Genomic DNA, 21193 nt, shown 5'->3' with positions numbered 1-21193 from the left:
AAGCTTCCAATCTTGAGGAAGATTAGACTCTTGATACCAAGGAGCTTGGTGCTCTTTCCCCTTTAAGATAACCACTGGTGGTATAGTGATTCCTTTAGAACTCACACATTCAATGATTGTGACCCATTCACGATTTCCCTGGATAACTGTATGAGGTCTCTCACTGCGTTCCACTGCAGTAATAACTTTAGAAGTTGTACAGAGACCCATTGCAAAGCCAGTCTCATCAAAATTCCAGATATCATCCTCATGTATACCATGTTCTTTAATAGCATCATGCACAGTCCCAAACCATTGCTTTAGGACCTTTGGGTCCTCCTGCTTTGCACGCTGGTATGTTATCCTCCGATTATACCTTGTACGTAGTTCAGGACGGCGTTTAATAAAGGAAGAGGCCCAGTTGACTCCAAGGACTGCAGTGGGATCTTTTGTATGTTCATGAAGTAAGATCTGTGCCATTCCATGTAAAAACTCTGGCTGGACTGAAAAACCTCGTTTATCTGCATTGAGAAGTTGCTTGACAAGAGATTCCTCTTCAACGGCAGTCAATTTATGGCCACTGGCACGTGTTTCTGAACGTGGTTGGATTCCATCAAGCCGATTAATAAAAGTAGACTTTGGCACCCCAAAAACTGCTGCTGCCTTTGATTTTGATTGAATTTTTTTGCTTCTATACGCGCTGATGGCCATTTGAATTCGATTTTCTTGAGAAAGAGGCATTTTAGATGATGGTGGTGACAAAATGACGCGTTGAAGTATGATTGTTGGAAAATTGCGGAGGAAGTGGACGGGACGGCCGTGTGGACGGCTCGGCCGTGGATTACGTTAGTTAGTTAATGTAATCCACTAGTGAGCCGCGCACACGTGCGAGCCGCACAACTCCCTGACGAATGTCAGAAAGCAGGCCTATTTTGAACCCCAAAAATGAATTTCTATATAAAAACTAATTACTATTGTGATTAGGACATTGCAATCACCTATGTCCTATCTTATGACAACCACTGCATCATAGTGGTGCTTGTACAGGGTGTTGTTCTGCTTCTGATGCTGGTTCAGCAGGTACAGTAGATATAGCTTCTTCAACCTGATTCCTGCTCTGTAGAAGGCCCTCTGTATGAGTTATTGACAACGGGGAAACACTCAAGACTGGATCAGAACCAGCGGGTCGATATGGCTGTAGGTGAAGAGAACGACGGAAAGAGCAGAAGACTCCGTAGAGAAAACGACTGAGCAAAAAGGAAAGAAAAGAAAAGAATGAATACTACGCGTACTGGAACTGCTTCGACGATAACTGAATGAATTGTATGGTAGTTAGTTGGTAGATACACGAAGCGAAACTCTGCATTGAATACCGCAGGGGACGTCTCTGCCTGGGCCAGCGAAGAATAGGGTTGGGCGCGTAGTGGGTGTGGTTCCCCGACTACAATACATGTACAGACATCGGAGGCACTTCCTAATTAGGATTTGAGTTTACACTATATGAAACAAGCCTTTCTGGATTCGTCTAATTTTACTGCGTGGCGGGTTGCTAATGTTCCCTATTTCGTATGTATACATACATACATACATACATACATACATACATGAATTATATGAGCCTTTTAGCAGTGTTCTGTTCCAGCACTGCACAATCCATCGATCTACAAATCACCCAAAAATTTCGCAAATAGCTCATCCTTTGGTGCTGACAAATTCCGCCTGCTGTGACTCGGGTAAGCAAGTGTCTCGGAGCCGATTGGGGGGCCGGATGCAGTCATGACCAACAGCCTGATCCTTCGTGATGGCAGCCTCAGTACGTACGGAGTCTATTCCTCGCTTTCGCCCTCCCTATCTCCACCCCAATGCCCGAGAGCCCGGCTGAAACAATGAGGCGTCGAGCCTAGTATAGCGGTCATGTTATTCCTAAAAGGGTAACAAGCGGTTTTTGTAATACTGTAATCTAGTTATAGCGAGTACATCGAGGCAGTTGGTTGAACCACCTAAGAACAAGACGGTATATGAGTGAGGCATACTCTCAGTATTACTTCTGAGGTTCGCACTGGAGAGTTTACACTCAGTACGATTGGACTATCGAGACTACATTTTCAGGGCTTCCCAGCCAGAAAAAAACTCATGTTTACATGTGCTACAATATAAGCGTACAAATGGAGACATCAGGAGTGTTAGGTGGAGATGGAACCATCAAAAGAAATATGTATCTGGGAAGCTCTGCGGTCAGAGCCCAAAGAACTCTTTAAATTGTGTCTACGCGTCATAGGAAGCGGCAGTATAATTGAGCAGTGAGTATATTGGCCAATAATAATGCGATATTTAGTAACTAAACACGCTAAAAAACTACGCTACAATGATACGATGCTCATACGAGCAACCGTAGGATTCAGGGGTCTATCACCCACAATTTCTTCCAATGATAGTCTCTCCATGACTTGTGACTTGCGGAGCACCCTGCACACCGTATCCACACAACTAACTGTACAGCAGAGAATACAGTTCACCATAGATCCTGCCCTAGAGTTCTGCTGTACAGCGCTGTACCTAGAGCATACCAACTCATGACAGCAAAGTCTGCTGGTCGTGAGCGTTCGAGCCCGGCCAGAACAGGAATAACTGGTGAAGGAAAATATGAAAAGAGAAAGCAACAAAACAGGGATTTTCAGTATCGATTCAGTTTGTGGTTACCTCCCTGCACAGTCCCGATTGCCATCTTTCGCCGACCAGCACAACCAGTCCCAGCCTCTATCCTCTGGGCCAAGGGAATGTCTTGTCTGGTATTCCAGGAAATTTGCAAGTGGTGCCTACGGCCGTGGAAGATACTTCTATTACAGCGAACGTGTCGAAGAGTGCAGGCTATTTGGACGATACGGGTATTCCCTACCTTATGTGGCCCATTCGTCCTCAGCAAGCTCGGCAGCCAATGGTTGGATATCTGTAGATGATTTGCCTGCTCTCTTTCTAACCCACCTACTTACCAAAAGTATATCCAGTCATCTACATTTTCCAAGTTGAGAAGCGAAATATATACGCTGTTTGGTCACATAAAATGTTCTCGCTTGGAAGGAACCGGCGGAAATAGCATGAATAGGAAGGTCGACCTGATGGTAGGAGAACTCCAAGAGGTTTACAGAGTGGGAGTTGTTCTTGATCTTTTCGAGCATGATCCAAAACTACAGTACTACTTGGAAGCTGCAAGGAAACGGTTCCGAAAACTGACAAAAGAGCATGGAGATAAGGAGAGACACTGTTGGTAGTCGTGAGAGCGATTGTGAAATGAGTGATGGTAGTGGTTGTTGTGATGGAAATGACCCGAAATAAACTTTTTTTTTCCAACGCCCTTTCCGATATATTAGTATATCAATATATGAAAAAGGCCTTTATACTCCGCTGTAACAGGTAACTAGTCAGGAAATGGTTGCTACAGCGCTTTCACCTCGGGCCTGAGCCGTACATGCCTGAGGTGTCCGCCACCTCACATGACTCCAAGTATTTGGAAAGCATGCACGGACAGTGATTGGCTGAAACGGAATCTAAATAAATCCGGATCCGAATCCCCAAACCACTTCCTTGCTCTCTTTGTAGTATCATTTTTGGTCCGCTCTACGTCAGCTGGCGTATGCCTTGGTCCAATGCATCTTTTCCTGCCTGGTCTTGATGAAAGTAGGTTTTACAATATTGTCATTTTTAGAGCAGAAGTAACACTGCAAACTTCTCACCTACCAAAGCCGTTGAGTCATCACTACTAAGATTCCGATGTCCTCAACGTCAAGACGACTACTAATACAGCAGCCATGAATCGTCCAATTACCTCCTGCCTCACCTGTCGCCGTCGCAAAGTTCGATGTGACCGTCTGACGCCGGTATGCTCGGCCTGCCAAAAAGGCCATTATAACTGCGCCTACCAGTCATCCGGTTCCCCGCAGAGGAGGTCGTTTTCTCCTTCATCCATCACCAGAACCGTTCGAAGTCGACGAACTGTTAAAAAGACTAGGTCCGCAGAAAGGTCGTTAGACGGACTGCAAGCTCCCTCTATCTACCAAAGAACTACTCCATTGGAATCATGTGCGAATTCCCCTCGTTCTGAGTCTGCTCCGGTTGAAGAAAAGAAGGATCACAGCCAGTCAAATGGCGTGCTCATCCTTGATGAAGAGTGTTCTCGTCTTGTATCACCCTTGCATTGGGCATCAGTCAAAGAAGTCAGTGGATCTGGACAACTGGGTAGTGCCATTAACCAATCAGGGAATGGGCAAGCGCCTGACCTCAAGGATGTGGTAATGGACCGCACAAAGTCAACAGACCTGACAGCTCTTAGTCACCAGTATTATGGTGGCTGCAAGCATCCTTTGCCATACAACGTGCATCCTCCTCACTCGTCATTTATGGGTCTACTGTTGGGCTCAGGGTTAAATGACAACCAGATTGCGCTTTATTACCCAGAAACTTTAGCTGATTGCCAATTTTTCCTGGACACTTTTACCAAGAAAGTTGAACCAATAATTCATCTCGTGCACCATCCAACCCTACAGCAGCATTTTCAAACATATTTATCAAGCTTGGAAATTTATGCGTCGCCGGCATTCAAAGACCTCTATGGATTGGAGAGGCCCAGTCACTTCGAGCCCCTGGCATTTGGGATCTTTTTTTCGGCCGTTTATAGTATGGATCCGACAGCAGTGGAAATCAGATTTGGTACATCCAAGTCGGGTCTACTGCGGAGATTCCAAAATGGTATTGAGCTAGCACTAGAAAAGCAGGATTTGCTCTCCAGTCCGGCTATTCCAGTTCTCCAAGCCTTTGTCCTTTTCCTGGTATGTCCAGATATCTTTCGTGTTTACCACGGATTCAATTAAAAATTTTCTTTCCCAGACATGTTTGTGCCGTGATGATGATATTCAACGTGTGTGGGCGCTGGTTGGATTGGCCATCCGGATTGCACAGTCTCTGGGTCTCCATCAAGAGCCAACTCTGTACCCATCAAAAAAGATGGATGCCATCCAAGTTGAAGTCCGACGGAGACTCTGGCATCAGATATTCTATCTTGATTTTCGCACTGCTTCGTCCCAAGGATTGCCGCCTTTTATAACAGCTAATTCTTTTACCACAAGGCTACCATCTAATGTGAATGATGAAGACCTGGTTCCAGGGCAGGCCCCATTGCCGGACCAATATGACCCGGGGCAGTTCACTGATATGACTATGCAACTGGTTCGTCTCAACGGAATCCATTGCATGCAGCAATTGCTCCACAAAATATCTCTGAGACAGTCGCCTGACATCAGAAGTTCTCACTTGGAATCTTTTGCCAGTCACGGCTCCGTTTCCCAGCCAGAGGCTGATGAAGAGCAAGAGATGCGGATTCTAATTGAGACAACACTGGAGAAGAACCAAATGTTGTATCTCTGTCACTGTGATTCTAGTATTCCTCTCCATCGTTGTGTCTTGAATCTCGCCAATCACATCAAATGGAAGTTTTGGATTATTTTTTACTACCAATTCTCAAACGGAAATTACTGTCTGTTACCTCCGGTGTTGAAAACTTTGTAGGTGGCTATTTTGTCTGGTCCGAGCTTTGTATGGTTTGCAAGTCTGGAGGCTAATAGAAATTTACAGGATCTTCTCCCAATCTCTCAATCTGCTGGAATCATACATCCGAATGAGACATGATCAAGGATTTGATTCCTTTCACTGGATCCTTGACTCACATTCAGGACTCCATGCCACTTCCTACATCATATGTCAACTTCAGAATTCCGAATCTCAGCCAGATCCAGAGCTATTGCGGCGGGGAAGGCAGACGCTTCGAGCTATGCGGGGTCTTCACGCCAATAGTGATAGCAGAGTGTGGTCATTCTTAAAGAATAAAATTGACCACGTTTTGTCCCCGGCGCCTGACCAGACCGAAGTTTCTGATTTGCCCGACTTGCCCGACCCCGGGGGCTTCGACCCTTCATTCATGATGGCGGATATGGATTTTTCTAGAATTGATGACTGGCTGACACACCCAGAGGATATTACCTGAATTGAGACTTTGGTCGACCCGAGAGGGTGTGCTAGCCGAAGCAATATTTTTGTGCGTGTTTCTTACATCCTGTACTTTTCATCCTGTGAGATGAGGCAGCGAATTTGGTATATTAGCAGAAAGCAACAGCCATGGGGATGTGAAGACTCGTCGTATTTGTTCATTCCTGCATGCTACGCGCAGGAAAATCACGTCTAAGAACGATAACGGAAACAAGACAGAGGGTGTCCGTAAACAAACCAGTGAGATCTGACCACGTAGTTATCCTGATTGCTGAATAACCCCAATGACCAATAACTAGACGTTCCTTCCCCAACAACAACAACAACAACAACAACAACAACAACAAAAAAGGGGGTAGGCAATCATTGACTGGCTATCACCAGTGACTTCACGGAGCAACATGTGTGGGACGTCATAAAGGAGTGTTCTGATTGACCTATGTGGCTAGCTACGCGGAGAGGCCTGGCAGACGGGCTCGTCATAGAGGTTGGATACTCGACAGGTATCAATCCATTAAGGTTGCCGACACGGGAAAATTCAAATACGCAAAAGTAATAATGACCAGAATGGGAATTAAAGGTGAGTGATTGTACGCAGCTAGCTATTTGGTAAAGATAATTAGGCAGCCGTAGCTGACTCGTGTCATTGATTTCACATCAGTTTCCTGAGTGGTGCAGCAATAGGTAATGTGTCTCTCGCCTCAGAAACCATTTTTGCAATGCGTCCCTTGGTCTCGGTAAAAGCATGTTGCCAACCAAACATGTGCAGAGAAGCACCTGCTGTCCCCATCTCGTCTGCCTCGTTATTTGAATCGGACCATTTTCGAGCCAGCTCGGGGAAGAAATGGTCCATGTGCTCCGCCACTACTGCATGCTCATGGAGTGCATTGCCATCCTCTCCATTTTGACCATTCAAATCAAAGGCGTAGTGTCTGTGTTGGGCAAAAAAGGACAGGGCAAGCCGATCATGGTCATGGGCTAGGAACTTCAGAACGTGCTCCTCGTTGTGGTGGCAATCTGGTTTATCATGTCGCTGGCTGGTTGTGTTTGCCCTCATATAGTCTTCGTCGGAACCATCGATGCTGTTCCCCATGACAATAATATGTGGCATGTTCTGTTCAGGATGATTCAAGAGCCAGTCTTTACTGATCCGCTCAATCTTCCAGCTGACCTGGTGCTTCAGTGGAAGGCAGTGCTGTGGGCGCCCACTTTCAGAGCCTGCATTTGTGCTTTCGAGTTTCAGCGTGGCAAGGAAGAAGTTGGAATGGTAGCCTTTGTTTATTTAATGTCAGTCTCTGCATGCTTTCTTGTCCCCCGGTCTGTTTTGGGCCTTTGCTTCAATGAAACACTTACCATCATTGCAGAAATGTCGATCAACCAGGATCAGAGAGTCTCCGTACTTGCCCCATCGCTCTCGAATGGCCAGGTACCCCACATATGTTGGGATGCACATTAAATTCTTTGAAGAATTTTGGAGGGTCTGTACCATTAGGCTTTTTGGAATAGTCTATGGTCAGAATGGTTTCTCTATACTGCATCTCTTGAGATTAGATACTTACCTCCCAATGCCAGGAGAGGCCGTGGATTCCTTTGCTATATGACACAGCCAAGCACAACTCAGCTCTGAAATCCAGGTTTGCAAGGCTCTAAACTCCTGATTGATTCGCCGTGGAGCTTTTGAATACTTATAATCACAAACACTCTTCTCCCACACATCATGCACCATAAAATCACCCTCACAGATTGCTGCCTCGGGATGAAGGCGCCCACCCACAGTATGCTTGAACTGGCGGAAAGTCTTGTACTTGGAAAGTACAAAGGAATATACAAGGAACCTGACAAGAATTCTTGTGTCGACTGGGTCCCATGCTGCAGCTGCATCGGTACTGTTGTTGTCCAAGAGTGGCGACACATACGCCTTTGCGCGGGGTTTCTTCTTCTCTGCTGGTTGTCCAACCTGAACAACGGCAACCGAAAATTCGCCTATAGCTCCCAATGACAGTCCCTTTGTACGTTCATAAGAATGCTGGAAACCGAAACCATTTGAGGATGCCTCCAGCAGATTTGGATAGAGACCTTCAGGACAGCCGGGTATCTCCGGCTCACTCCATCCCAAATGGTTCAAGATACCGGTGGGTGTATCTTCCTCGGCCCCAATTCCCAGTTTTTCCGGATGGATGCGGTTGAAGGTCAGTTTAGCAAGCACCTCTCGTCCATTTTCGTGTACCTTCCTCAGCTTCTCGATGTAACTGTCAAGCCACGTTACGTGTCCACTGCCCGCTGCTGCCCATTCTTTGTGTTGTCTTGTCAGGTCAAGTAACATACAAGCTCGCAGCTGACAGGACGTGTCACCAACGTGAGCATCGAATGCCGCGAAACCAACGTTTTCTGCTCCGGGTCCTTCAGCGAAGATAAGACGGCGATAAAGAGACAGAGCGTCGATGGCATCCGATGATGCCCTAACTATGTCCGTGTAAACTGTTCCGTAGGTTCTGCGCATGCGCAGACCTTGGGATGCTGTGGTTGCAGGAAAGAGGAATGAAGTCATGATGAAAACAGGAAAATGTTGTAACTGTTGTTCCGAAGACTTGAATCAACGAAGTTGCCCTGAAGTGAACAGCAACAGACTGCGGCTCCCCTCCTTTCCTCCATTCTGCTAGGTGTTTCCCTTATAGACTACAGGGAGTCGGAAATAAGATTACATTAATGGGGCTATTTGCTCGGAGCCTTTGTTCTTCATAGTAGTCATGCTAGGTCTGTAAGCTTGCATATATTGGTAGTTATTGGCAATATTTTTGAAATAATTCACCAAATCTTACACGAAGAGGATTCCAGTCAGTGGATGCTAAGATTCCCTTGATACTATTTACTCTGTTAGGACTGTTCAGGGAAAGCGTGGCTGTGTGTCACGTGACATAATAATGGTATACGCGCACGCGCAACAAGGTTGACAAATTGGTACTGACAATTAGTAGCATCACCTTCAACATACCCGAAAAAGAAAAAAGAAAAGAAAAGAAAAGATTTCTATGACATTATGTCATTCTTAGGCCTGTACGTACGTGTCTAGACCTGTAAGCTTGCGTCGAGATATATTACAAGTATATGTTTAGGTCCGTAAGCATACATAACTATAGCTCTAGATATAAGCACTAGACCTATAAGCATGCATTACCAGAGCCTCAGCATGTCTCAGCTGAAATACACGCTACCACTACTTTTCCATAAAATTTGCATATGATTTTCAATCGATTTTCAATTGAGTATTAAAAAGCAACCTCCCAGGCGCCCTGGGGAAATGCAGAGTTTGTCAACTATCAACCCGTCGAAGCGAAGCCTATTTGATACTAACTAACTAGTACAATGGAGCCCACTACTTTGAATATGTCATCCGCAATGCCCAATATCCATGCCTGGGACTATCTGGTTGTTACTTCCATTCTTTCTGCATTGCTTGCTCTTTGTGCAAGGTTTCTTACAAATGTGAGTTCTCTTTTTCCATGCTGCATTTCCCCTTTCCACTGTTGTTGTTCTTCCTTGTTTTTATTGTATGGTGAAGATGGTCAATTGACTTGATACTAGGGGTCAAAAGCCTTTACGAATAGCGAAGGCTTCAAAGTCAAAGCTTTTAAGGAAGACACGCGCTTCCAAAGATTCTCTCATGGGTAAGTTCGACTTTTTTTTTTTTGAAGGAAAGCGTCATGGCTAACCGACTCATGGTAGTCCCGAAATTTCCCAAAAGGGAAGTGAAGTATCTGGAAATGACCCGTACCTTGTCAAAAATGGGCGCTTCCAAGAGCTTGTCATCACGCAGCCGGAACAATTGCGGGAGTTCTCTCGGAAAGATGCCAAAGGTATGTGTATTTTCTTTTATTGGTTTTCCTTGGTTGCAAGATGCTGTTTTTCTGATTCTATTCCCAGACCATATGAAACCGAAGAATATGAATCTCGGAGACTGTTTTGGCCGGTAGGTACAGTATTGTCTTTTCTTGTAATGCTTTCCTGACTTTTTGGTATAATATATAAGGCTTCTCGGTAATTCGGTTGGCGTTCAAGGAGGACGGAAATGGGCCATGATGCGTGCCCATTTTAACCCAGGATTCTCCCGCTTGGCCAGCATGGACATGGTACCAACATTCGCTGCAGAGATCAGGCACTGGGTGGCTGACTTGCCCAAATGCTCATCTTGCAACTCACATGCTGCAAACACCTTTTTTCGGAATGCAACTCAGGCTTGCCGGTATTTACCTTTTCGCTTGATTGCGTTGACTGCCTATGGCGAGGCCCTTAATGACGAGGTTAGTTAATGAACTTGTTGCTTCATTGTATAATGTATAATAATACAACCTGCAAAAATTTCGGCTGACCTGAACAAGACATACGAAGAATTACTTCATCTGAACGACCTTCACGATACTTTGATGTTTGATGCCTTCTTTGGAAAATGGACAGTCTCCAAACTTTTCAATATTCTCCCAACAGAGTCTAGGAAACGAATGCAGACATTCCAAAAAGGCTGGAAGAAATTGAACCACGATGTCATTGCAAGAGCGAAGGCTGTATGGGCTCCTTTTTGTTTTTATCTTTTTGTTTATTTTTTCTTGCTAATTTCAAAGTAGGAAGGGCTTCGCAGCCCAGCTGAACAGATCTACAAAGGTGTCGAATTGGGTGATATGTCGGAAACCGAGGTTCGTCTCAGGCTCATGCCAATCTTTTTCTTTCTTTCTTAACACCCTCTCTCTATCTAAAACTCCTTATAATTTGTGCTAAAATTTTATATCCCTGTCACAAGTTCCTGCAAACAATGGACGAGTTGCTTTTCACCAATATCGACGTGACATCGACCGTAACTGCTTCTCTCCTCATCAACATCTCCGAAAATCAGCCTTTCCAGGCAGCCCTCCGCGAAGAAATCGCAGCATCGCAGAGCCAAGAATCCTATAATATCAAAGATTACATTGCCAAAAAGGATACGCTTCTTCATTATGCTGTCATGGAATCCATCCGAATGTGTCCTGCACTCTGTAAGTATCGTTATCTGTGCGTATTCATTGGGAAAACTATGGTTGTTAACAATAAACCAAACCGGCTGAACAACAGGGTTCTCTCTACCTGAAAAGACAGCAATTGACAAGGTAATCGAAGGATATTATGTCCCAGCAGGGACAACGATTATCATTGACTGGAAACGCCTGAACACTACGCCTGCCATTTGGGGTTCTGATAGTGAGCTCTTCCGTCCTGAGCGGTTTGCTAGCATGTCGCCTATGTCGTATCGCTATGCATTTCTCCGCTTTGGATTTGGACGTGAGCGATGTCTGGGCAAGAACATTGCAGAAATTATGCTGAAACTTGTGCTGGTTTCCATTGTGCAACAATATGACATAAAACCAGGTAAAAATGATGGCATTAGGCAGGACAAGTTTACTGTGACATCAGATGGGGAGATTGGGTTTACGCCAATTGTACATGCGTGAAGAAAGAAAAATAGATACAGAACCCTAAGGGCATATAATATTCATGGTACGGCGAAAGAACCCCTTAATCTAGCAAGTCTCATCGTAAAGTCTTTCTTCATTGGAATTTTTCTTAACTTTCTAGAAATTGATCAGCTGCTGGTTGTAGAATAGATCTGGTATAAAGCAATGTGATAAGAAAGAACGATAGTGACCTGTCAGCATTAAGATATCCTACCATAGTTCCAGGCCTAAGGACTTGGATAAATTTAAATACAGGGGTAGAACACCGTGAAAGAAAACCATGCGTAGCTGCAGGAGATCCAGGCATAAAAGAAATGGGCACGGGGAGGTTTTGTAGGCGAAGTTATAAGAGAAAGCATACGCTAAGATTGAACTGGTCTTCAGAATAGTTATAGGATGAAGTTGAGGTCCCATTACAAGGAGCGCAACACAAACCAACTCTATGTATTATTAATAAATATCTATGAGCATTGTTTAGAAAGCGGAGCCATATTGGTGTGATCAGAGTGGCTCCCCCGCCCCAAAAAAAGTCCAACTGTTATGTACTTATTTTTCACCAGGGATGTCCAAGAACAAATCTCGTACAATCTCGGGGAACATACTCCATAAATGAGACTGATAGAAACAAAAGTAAAGGAGACTGAAGAAACCTTCCGGGATAACCGAGCATTCCAAAAGCAAGATTGGATTGTGTTTGCCCAAACCAACCAGCCCACCAAGGCTGTCTTCCAGCTCAACCCGTCTGATCAATAGTGGATCTCATTTTCTCGCTCCATCGTTCCCTGTTCCTCTTCATGAGGACGACAATGGCCGCGCTGAGCAGGCAGACAAAGAAGGCAATGGTGAAGAGCCAGCCATTCCCAATTGCATTGATTAGTGGCTGTGCAACAATAGCAGCACCACAGCCCATGCTGTTGCGGACAAGATTGGTGACAGCTACACCACTGGTGGTTTTTCGTGGCACAAACTCTGTCATCACAGTCGTGGTCACGCTGGAGATGAGCATGAATCCAAAGCCAAAAAAGAAGTTTGCTATCAACTATATCCTCATATAATCAGCAACGACAACAACAGCAACAACAGACATCCTTCATTTTGCTCAGATTCACTCACCGGCACAAGCCAGAATACATGTTTGTCAGCTGACCAGCCCCACCACAGCAAGGCTGCCGGGTACATGATAGAAGCAACCAAGGCGTTCTCACTGATCCGGTCTTCCGGATGAAAGACAAGCTTTCCATCGCCATCTACCCTCCCTGCCTTGTACGCAGCACGTTTCATGCAATAATCGGTCCACCGGCCGCCAATAATAGCACCTAGGACGGCGCCTAAGGAGCTGGGAACGTATGCAAGTCCCACGATCAGGGTCGACCATTGGTACGGAGGGGAGGAGAAGACGGTTTGAATGGAAATGTTGAGTAAATAGTTGCTGGCAAAAGTGATACTGGTGTAGTACACCGTGATCAGAATGGGCATGAAAGCGAGGAGCTTCACCGACGCCACCGGGCTAACAACAAGCCAGGCAACCTGCTTTGCCTTGCGCGCTGTTTTCGCAAAAACGGACAAGTTGTGCGAGCTCGAGTCCTCGTCCTCCTCCTGTCTGCTCATTTTCAACTTTGATGACGTTTCAGGCAACAGGAAGACCATAGCCACCCAAATCACGAAGCCGTAAATGACAAGGAACCATTGTGTGCTACGCCAGTTCCATTGGATCGTGAGAGCACCGCCGATAATTGGGGCCGCAAGTGGTCCAAGCATGGGGCCCAGTGAGAAAATTCCCACGGCTTTCCCCCTTTCCTGAGGCTCCCACAAATCCGCTATGGTCCCGGCACCAACAGCCTGAACCGATGCGCATGCCCCTCCCGCCAGGAGTCGCATTCCGATAAACATACCCATGCTGGTACTCACAGCACACAGAACATTAAAGACACAAAGCAAGAGAAACGTCAGCAGGTAGACCACGCGTCGGCCATGGTTCTCAGCCATATGCGACCACCACAGTGGGGTGATGCCAACAGCAAGCGCATATAGTGCCACGGACAAGTTGACCACTGTAGGCGACGTGTGGAAGTACTCCGAGATGGGAACAAGAACCGCTGTTTTCTCGCGTTAGACACATGATATCTGGTATGGGGGAAGAAAAAAAAAAAACAAAATTTGGTCCACCACTTACGCAACAGAATGTTGCTGCCCAGTGGCGCAGCCAATGCGGCCAACGCAACAATAATAGTCAACATCCATTTGGTGCGGCGGCTGTAATGCGTAGTGTTTGCAATTGGGGGGATTATAACCAGAGATGACAAAAAGCCGGTTCGTATTGGTACTGGGATGCTTCCATTTGGCTGTTCCTCGTGCGTCTGCTGTTCGACCTCTTGGTTTTCCCTTGCAGCTGCATCCTTTGTGGGAGTTCCATCATCAATTGCAGATGAACGTGAATTTTGAATACCCTTTTCTGTTTCCGACATGACCAGCTACCGTTCCCTGGTACTGTTTAGTGATGGTGTCTAGCAGGAAACTCGACTTAACAAGGGTTATTGAAGCGGTATTTGTTTTCAACTAAAAGAGAGAGAGAGAGAGAAAGATTTTAGAATTTCTGGGTTAATGAGAAGAATGTCAGGCCCCAACTGTATGGACAAACCCATTTATATAAGAAGTAACGCGGGAAATGTTGCGTATGGAAGGCCTCGCACGACGTCGGCCGAGGATGATCGGCCGAGGATGAGATCCATCGGTTTTGGTATGTTGACTTAGTAGAAATTTTAGTATATGTTTTGGCTATTGCCTAGGGGTCGGCACGATGCATTCGCATTTGTAATTTGCAAACCTGTACGAATATTTGTATTCGCACGTCCAATATTCGTACGAATATCAGACCCTTTACCAAACCAGGGACAGCCCCACCCTGCAGCCAATAAAAGAGAGCGTATCACGTGTAGTTTGTTTATCCAGTCGTGTCACGGTTGGAGATAGTACTTCTTGTCTGCATTTATTTTGGTAGTGACAGATTTTATGATGTCTGATGCTGAATTGCAAGCCTCAAACAATGGTGTCTCTGACTGCTCATCCGTTGAGCCACCATCACGTCCTCAACGCTCTCGGAAAATAAATTATCACCTTTTGAATGGTGGAAGCGATGATGAAGTAGATCTTGAAGATTGTATCATAAAAAAAACCACGAATGGGTCCCCCACCAGATCGATCTGAATCAGTTGGCCCAGAAGATTCAGCTAGTCAACTGCGTCCTGATTTACCTACTCCCTCAGAATCCCTTCCGCAAGGAAGCTCCACAAGAAGCCTCTCTAAAGCCCTTCCTTCAGCCATTCAAATCACACAGCAAGTCCCGCACTAAACCACTTAATTAATGGCTTTGGAGTCAATTCAATGCCAGTCCACTTCCAAGTAAACTATGGCGACCCAAGTAAAGCAGTCAGTTGCTGGAGGGTTGAGAGATACAATGCATTCAATGCGGCTGGAAGACAACAGATTTTGCAAGGGCAAACTCTACAACCAACATGAAGTTGCATCTAGCCAAACACAATACTTTTGAAAGACTGTGTGAGGAAGATCTAGATGAGGCATCTGTCACGGGCTCAGAATAGTAGATACTGACGAATTGAATTCCTATCTAGACTATTGTAGCCATCGACGAGAATATCGAATCTGGGGAAAAGAAAAGAAAAGGAAATCTGTCTATGGAAAGGAGGGGTTTCATAGGCGTTCGTTTGACATCACCAATGCCTTTTCTGGTGTGTTAATGTCGTTTGTCTGCGTCAGTTGTTGACGCAGCGTTGGGCCGTCACAGCATCTGGTATGACTGGGAAGCAATCGATTGCTTCCATATGCTTCAGTCCAGAACCGAACATAATGTCAGAGATCTGTTGGGATAGAATATAATTCAATGGATTGTGACAAATGATGTGGCCTTCATAGCCATTGAGTCCCCAGCATTTTAGCAGATATTCAAGGACTTGCCAAATGTTCCTCTTCCCTTCACTTCTTCTCAAACCGTGGTCCGTCGCATTGACTCGGATTTTGATCATTGCCGGGTCCAGTTAAATGCTGAACTAGCACAGACATGCTCAACAATTGCTCTTTCCATGGATGCCTGGACTAGCAAGAATCACAAAGCCATTTTAGGGGTTATCGGCCACTGGCTAACACCAAATTTTGAGTATCAAGAACGTGTCCTGGACTTCAGTGAGCTTGCTGGATCACACAGTGGGGAGAATATGGCTGAACTGCTGCAAAAATTGCTTGCCGAACTCCACATTGAACAAAAGCTGCTTAGCATCACAGCAGACAATGCCTCTAACAATGATACATTTATGTCTGAGCTCTATTTCAACCTCATTGAAAAATATAATCCAGAGAACTCCAGCTCTTCAAAGAATGGACACCTCCGCTTTCAGGGCGTAGATAGCTATATCCGCTGTCTGGCACATGTGCTCAATCTCCTTGTCCGTGATATTCTCTCTGCACTGAAATCAGGAGATCACAGAGTGACCATGGAAGCCTGTAATCTCTTGCAAGAAAATAAGAAAATCGGACAACACTCTGCACTGGCTAGGCTTCGAATAATGACACTCTGGATATCCAGGATGCCTCAGCGACGACAGCAATGGAAGATAATTTGTCAGTCAAATGGGTTGAATGATAAGTTCATTGAGTACGATGTTGAGACCCATTGGAACTCCACCTACCGCATGATCCAGGATGGCCTCCAGGCCAAAGCACAGGTTAAGAAATGGACAGAACATCAAAATGAGTTCCCACAATTTACTCCAGACGATTGGTCGCAGCTGCAACAGGTTGAAATGGTCCTCTCCAAGTTTGATAAGTTTACACAGCTTGTTTCTCGACATCAATCCCAGATCAGCCTAGTGATTCCTGTCTACTATGAGGTGCATGACATGCTGGAGGAAGCAGCTTCTGCGCAGGGAGACTTTTCAGACTTCAGCTCAGACATTGCTTTAGCTGTTTCTGCAGGGTTGAAGAAGTACAAGAAATACTATGAACTTATGGACGCGCAAGATGCATATTACATAGCACACATTTTAGACCCACGTTTCAAAACGCTCTTGCTGAAAAAGGAGCTTGGACAGGTCATGGCAGCAAAGATTATTGGGAGTGTAAAAGAGACTCTGCATGAACAATACACACTGAAGCCCATGCCTGACTTGTCAAAAGTGCCAATTTATCAGGGTGACAAGCGACAGAGTCTTGAAGCTCGTTTCCTGCAGAAACTGCAACCTCAGCAAGCAATCCAGCGTTTAGATATTGACCGCTACTTTGAAGAACCTATAGTGCCAGAATCCAGTCAATGAATCCGCAACAAAAGAAGAAGACTGGTTATTGTCATGGTTGGCGTATACACAGAAATGAGTATCCAAGGATGGCGGCAGCAGCGAGGGACTATCTTGCCATTCCAGCTGCTGAAGCAGCAGTAGAGAGATTATTTAGCCGCGGTAGGGACCTGTTAGTATTGAGGCATCATTCATTGAATGGTGAGAAGATGAGAAAGGTGATGCTGCTAAGAGATATTTATTTTATTAAGATATTATCTTCTAATTATTAGTGGTTGAGATATCATGGTTGTAAAAAGGGCCATTTAGTATGCAATACAGAGGTGCGCCGCTCGCTTGGGTGTGCCGTTCGCTTGTGGATTAGTTAGTTAACTAGCGAGCGGCCACTAACTAACTATAGTTAACGTGATCGGTAAGCGAGTGGTCCATGTAAGCGAGTGGTCCACCTAACGCGAAAACGCGTCTAGAAATTATATCTAATTCTTTAACCACCCACTATGCCACCAATTCGCACACGAGGCTTTAGAAATTCAATAGAGCAAGAGGGTAGGATCTTATTAGCTATCCAGGCTATTAAGAAGCAAGAAATTAGCACTATTTGTGAAGCAGTGCGCCATTTTGAAGTCCTGAAGTCTACTCTCCTCCACTGTCTTAACAGTACTCCTAATCAAGCTGAAACCTGTGCCAACAACTATAAATTAACAGAAATTGAAGAGGAATTGCTTCAAAGATGGATTATCTCACTTGATGATTGCAGAGCAGCACCACAACCTACTACTGTATGAGAAACTGCAAATCTTCTTCTCACAGTGCAGGGAACTACCCCAGTTCAAACAGTCAGTGAAAAATGGGTTTATAACTTTGTGAAAAGGCATCCTGAGCTTTCAACCCAATTCTCAAGGCGCTATAATTATGAGCACATGAAGTGTGAGGACCTGAAGATTATCATGGAGTGGTTTAATTGCATGCAACATACAATATTTCAATATGGTATCAACCTGGATGATATCTACAACTTCAATGAGACTGGATTTGCAATGGGTTTAACAGCTACTGCAAAAGTCATTACAAGGGCTGAATACTACAGTCAGCGCTCACTTTTACAACCTGGAAATTGTGAGTGGGTAACTGCTATTGAGTGTACAAATGCCTCAGGATGGGCCTTGCCTCCATGTGTGATTTTTAAAGGCAAGATCTTTATTGAGGCTTGGTTTGATAACATCCCAGGTGATTGGCTCTTTGAAGTTAGCCCAAATGGATGGACTTCAGATGAAATCGGGCTTCAGTGGCTCCAAAAGCTCTTTATTCCATCAACAATCACTCGTACAAAAGGGAAATATTGGCTTTTGATCCTTGACGGCCATGGTAGTCATTTGACACCAAAATTCGATGAAATTTGCAGTCAAAATGATATTATCCCAATCTGTATGCCAGCACATTCATCACATCTTTTACAGCCACTTGATATTGGCTGTTTTGTGGTGTTAAAGCGATCATATGGTCAGCTTGTTGAAACCAAAATGCGTCTTGGGATCAACCATATTGACAAATTAGACTTCCTTGAGGCCTACCCACATGCACGAATTGAGGCTTACAAACCTGATACTATCAAAAATGGCTTCGCAGCAGCTGGTTTAGTGCCTTTTGACCCTGATCAGGTGCTTTCAAAGCTCAATATTCGTCTTCGTACACCAACCCCCCCTGTGAGTCAGGATAGTGATTGGGAACCAAAAACGCCTTCAAACTATGTGCAATTACAGAAGCAAGCATCCTCAATTAAAGCCTTATTAAGGCAGCGCTCAAAGAGCCCACCCAGTCCGCTTAATTCTGCAATAAATCAAGTTCTTAAAGCATGCCAAATCACTATGCAATCAGCTGCTATTCTTGAGAAAGAAGTAAGTGATTTACGTGCTTTGAACGTGAAGCAGAAGCAAAAGCGTACACGGTCTAAAAGGCAGATACCCCATGAAGGCGGCCTTTCAGTTCAGGAGGCTGTTGAGCTAATTGAGGCCCTGATCGAGGCCCCAATAGCTCCAGCACCCCCCCGGCCAAGACGGCCTTCACCACCTTTACAGCCGCGTACGAGGGCTTTACCGAAGTGCGGTACCTGTGGAAATGAAGGACATAAGAGAAATGCATGTCCAGATAAACCCAGATAGCTTGTTTTGTTAATTAATTGGCGTTTTGGTAGAAATAAATGCATTTAAATACTAGATATGGGGGGTGGGTGGCCCACTCGCTTGTGTGGCCCACTCGCTTGTGAATTACGTTAGTTAGTTAACTACTTCCAGACACCTGAAAAATATGGCTATAAAAAGGTCAAAGTTGGTACTCCGTACAATAGTATTCAATTGTATGTCTAAATAATGCTGACATTAAACCTTGTAGAAGCAGAATGCGTGATAGAAACCTAGAATGTCAGCACAATTCATTCAATATATAAGTACGGCACTTACTGGCTGCTTCCTTCTCCTCCTCCGTCATCAGCAGAGCACCAGTCTCTCGATCCCGCACTCCCATACGTTCGCTGAGTGGTCTCAATTCAGGATCGTTCTGTTCGTCCTTCCAGATGTCCAGGAATGGCTTGCGGTAGGAGAGTTCGAGGTTATAGTCCTCGGTCAGACTGATTGGTTAGCAGTAATCTGTAAGATGGGAAAAAGGGGGCTTACGCTCGAAAAGCTTCCCAGGGCACGACGTATTCCGGAATTCCCTCTACAGCTTCTTCCATGAAATAGGTGTATCTCCATCCAAACGGTGGTCGGAAGACACCATCATCAGGTGCAGGACCAGGGAACCGGACTTGGTAAATACTGTTCCCCCACGCCGGTTTGTTGTCATCCTCTTCGACCTCACCATCTTCAGGGTCCTCTGGTTTCTCCTGCTTGGTTGCTTCGCGTTCCTTGCGCTTCGTGTTGTATCGGGCCACCTGTGTGCTGATGACGTCCGAATTGGGACACACGCCCAAGAACCGACCACCCTTTCTCAGCAACCCGGCGACATTGCGAAGCATCTGGCGTGCTTTTTCTTCGCTCTCGAAAGCGTAGTGGATTGCGAACATCGATGCGACCACGTCGAAGCCACCACCGCCCCATCGTGAGCTCATAACCGAACCTCCCGGGCCTGCATTTGGGTCGATCCCGACCTGCTGGATGATGGGGATATCGCCCAAGTACTCTCCGAAGCAGTCCTTGGGGATAAACTCGCCATGGAACAGTGGGCCGCGACGTCCGCGCGGACCGCGGCCATTTCTCATCGAACTGTAGCGGTCACGGGCTTGCTCGATAGATATATCCGCTGGGTCGAGACCAACATAAAGGTCCACTGGTTGCGGAGCCTGCTGCCATTTGCCCAGATCGCCTCCTTTGCCGCAACCCAAGTCGACCACTAGAAGACGTTTTTCATCCATCGGCATTGGCCCGGTGCCTTCCGCCCAGTCCTTGGCATCATTGTAACGCGAGACAAATTCTTCATCCGGAGAGAACTTCTGAATCAAAGTACTCTTGATCCAGTTATTGAAGCTCCGCAGGCCCTTAATTTTACTCTCCGTCTTCCGCCATTCCTTTCCTCGCTGCGGCACCGTATTATAATGTTGACGAACAACATCTGTCATCCCACGAACATGAGACGTCCGCATAGCATCCTGCTCCTGAGCACGCTCCCGCTCCTCTTGTCTCCGCCGCATCGTCTCACGATCAACAAGCCCCATCCTCGCACCACCACCCGGCCGCTTGCGCTGCCGCGTTTGCGCTTCAGGAGTAGGCGCTCTCGGAGGCGGCGAAGGCGAGCGATCTTTCGGGGTATCACGACTGCGGCCCGAGTTCTCATCTGCATCGCGTCGTGCGTAAGCAGAGGGGGGTGTCCGGCCACGTTTGCGTAGCTTCTGATGCCGTTCTTCGAGACGCTTGCGCTTGGAGACTGGGCGGTCTGATCCTGGTTTTGTGTCCTCTGGTTTTTCTTCACCTAGCTTTCTCTTCTTGTCGCCATTTGGGTCGGATGGGCTGGCGAAGAAGTCCGTGGCTTCGGAGGCCGGTCTAGTGGCGTCGGGGCTGTCCATTGCTTTGGTAGCTGGGCGTTTTCCTTTCTTCTTAGTAGGCTTAGTGGTCTGAGTGGTCTCTTTATCGGGTTCCGGGGCTCCTGTCTGTTCCGTAGAGAGGTGACGGTGTGGTGGTTCTTCTGGCGCGGCAGTAGAAATTTCTTGCGCAGTTGGTTGCACGGACGACTCTGTATCATGGGAAGACTATATCACCCAGAGACTAATCAGTAAAAGAATTGACCTCAATCAAGCCAACAAAAGGACGAACAACGAATCGCAGAAACCAGTTTCACTAGCTAGCCTCGGAAAATACCCACACCAGCTACTAGCGCACTCGGAACAACCACGCAGCACAAGACAAA

At 46.0% G+C, this 21193-nt stretch overlaps 6 protein-coding genes across 6 annotated transcripts; 3 read left to right on the top strand and 3 right to left on the bottom strand.

Annotated features, from left to right (window-relative positions):
• The first annotated feature begins 2882 nt into the window (after positions 1–2882).
• On the top strand, positions 2883–3306 carry ASPGLDRAFT_44992 (uncharacterized protein). The gene has a single exon (XM_022546136.1). The coding sequence runs from the start codon at positions 3075–3077 to the stop codon at positions 3246–3248; it is 174 nt and encodes a 57-aa protein (XP_022402691.1). The 5' UTR covers positions 2883–3074; the 3' UTR covers positions 3249–3306.
• A 479-nt stretch (positions 3307–3785) lies between these two features.
• Positions 3786–6013, top strand: ASPGLDRAFT_122246 (Zn(II)2Cys6 transcription factor; the record flags this gene model as incomplete). Its single annotated transcript, XM_022540305.1, has 3 exons — positions 3786–4802; positions 4861–5534; positions 5605–6013. 3 exons carry the CDS (start codon positions 3786–3788, stop codon positions 6011–6013), a joined length of 2100 nt encoding a protein of 699 aa, XP_022402690.1.
• A 563-nt stretch (positions 6014–6576) lies between these two features.
• Positions 6577–8652, bottom strand: ASPGLDRAFT_145975 (uncharacterized protein). The gene is made up of 3 exons (XM_022541870.1): positions 7575–8652; positions 7369–7508; positions 6577–7287 (listed from the first exon to the last, which is right to left on the bottom strand). Exons 1-3 carry the CDS (start codon positions 8561–8563, stop codon positions 6668–6670), a joined length of 1749 nt encoding a protein of 582 aa, XP_022402689.1. The 5' UTR covers positions 8564–8652; the 3' UTR covers positions 6577–6667.
• A 663-nt stretch (positions 8653–9315) lies between these two features.
• On the top strand, positions 9316–11570 carry ASPGLDRAFT_44982 (cytochrome P450). Its single transcript, XM_022546135.1, has 9 exons — positions 9316–9498; positions 9598–9680; positions 9739–9869; positions 9937–9982; positions 10043–10313; positions 10392–10574; positions 10635–10703; positions 10808–11039; positions 11116–11570. Exons 1-9 carry the CDS (start codon positions 9379–9381, stop codon positions 11490–11492), a joined length of 1512 nt encoding a protein of 503 aa, XP_022402688.1. The 5' UTR covers positions 9316–9378; the 3' UTR covers positions 11493–11570.
• Positions 11571–11935: 365 nt separating this feature from the next.
• ASPGLDRAFT_44981 (MFS transporter) lies at positions 11936–14305 on the bottom strand. The gene is made up of 3 exons (XM_022546134.1): positions 13669–14305; positions 12609–13591; positions 11936–12534 (listed from the first exon to the last, which is right to left on the bottom strand). Exons 1-3 carry the CDS (start codon positions 13958–13960, stop codon positions 12229–12231), a joined length of 1581 nt encoding a protein of 526 aa, XP_022402687.1. The 5' UTR covers positions 13961–14305; the 3' UTR covers positions 11936–12228.
• A 4868-nt stretch (positions 14306–19173) lies between these two features.
• abd1 (mRNA (guanine-N7)-methyltransferase) lies at positions 19174–20852 on the bottom strand (the record flags this gene model as incomplete). Its single annotated transcript, XM_022540324.1, has 3 exons — positions 19174–19208; positions 19255–19421; positions 19468–20852. 3 exons carry the CDS (start codon positions 20850–20852, stop codon positions 19174–19176), a joined length of 1587 nt encoding a protein of 528 aa, XP_022402686.1.
• Between the last annotated feature and the right edge of the window lie 341 nt (positions 20853–21193).

This window comes from Aspergillus glaucus (genome assembly GCF_001890805.1).
Source record: "Aspergillus glaucus CBS 516.65 unplaced genomic scaffold ASPGLscaffold_6, whole genome shotgun sequence".
NCBI classification, from domain to species: Eukaryota; Fungi; Ascomycota; class Eurotiomycetes; order Eurotiales; family Aspergillaceae; genus Aspergillus; species Aspergillus glaucus.
Note: the sequence above shows the minus strand (reverse complement) of the source record. Positions and strands in the feature narration are given on the sequence as shown.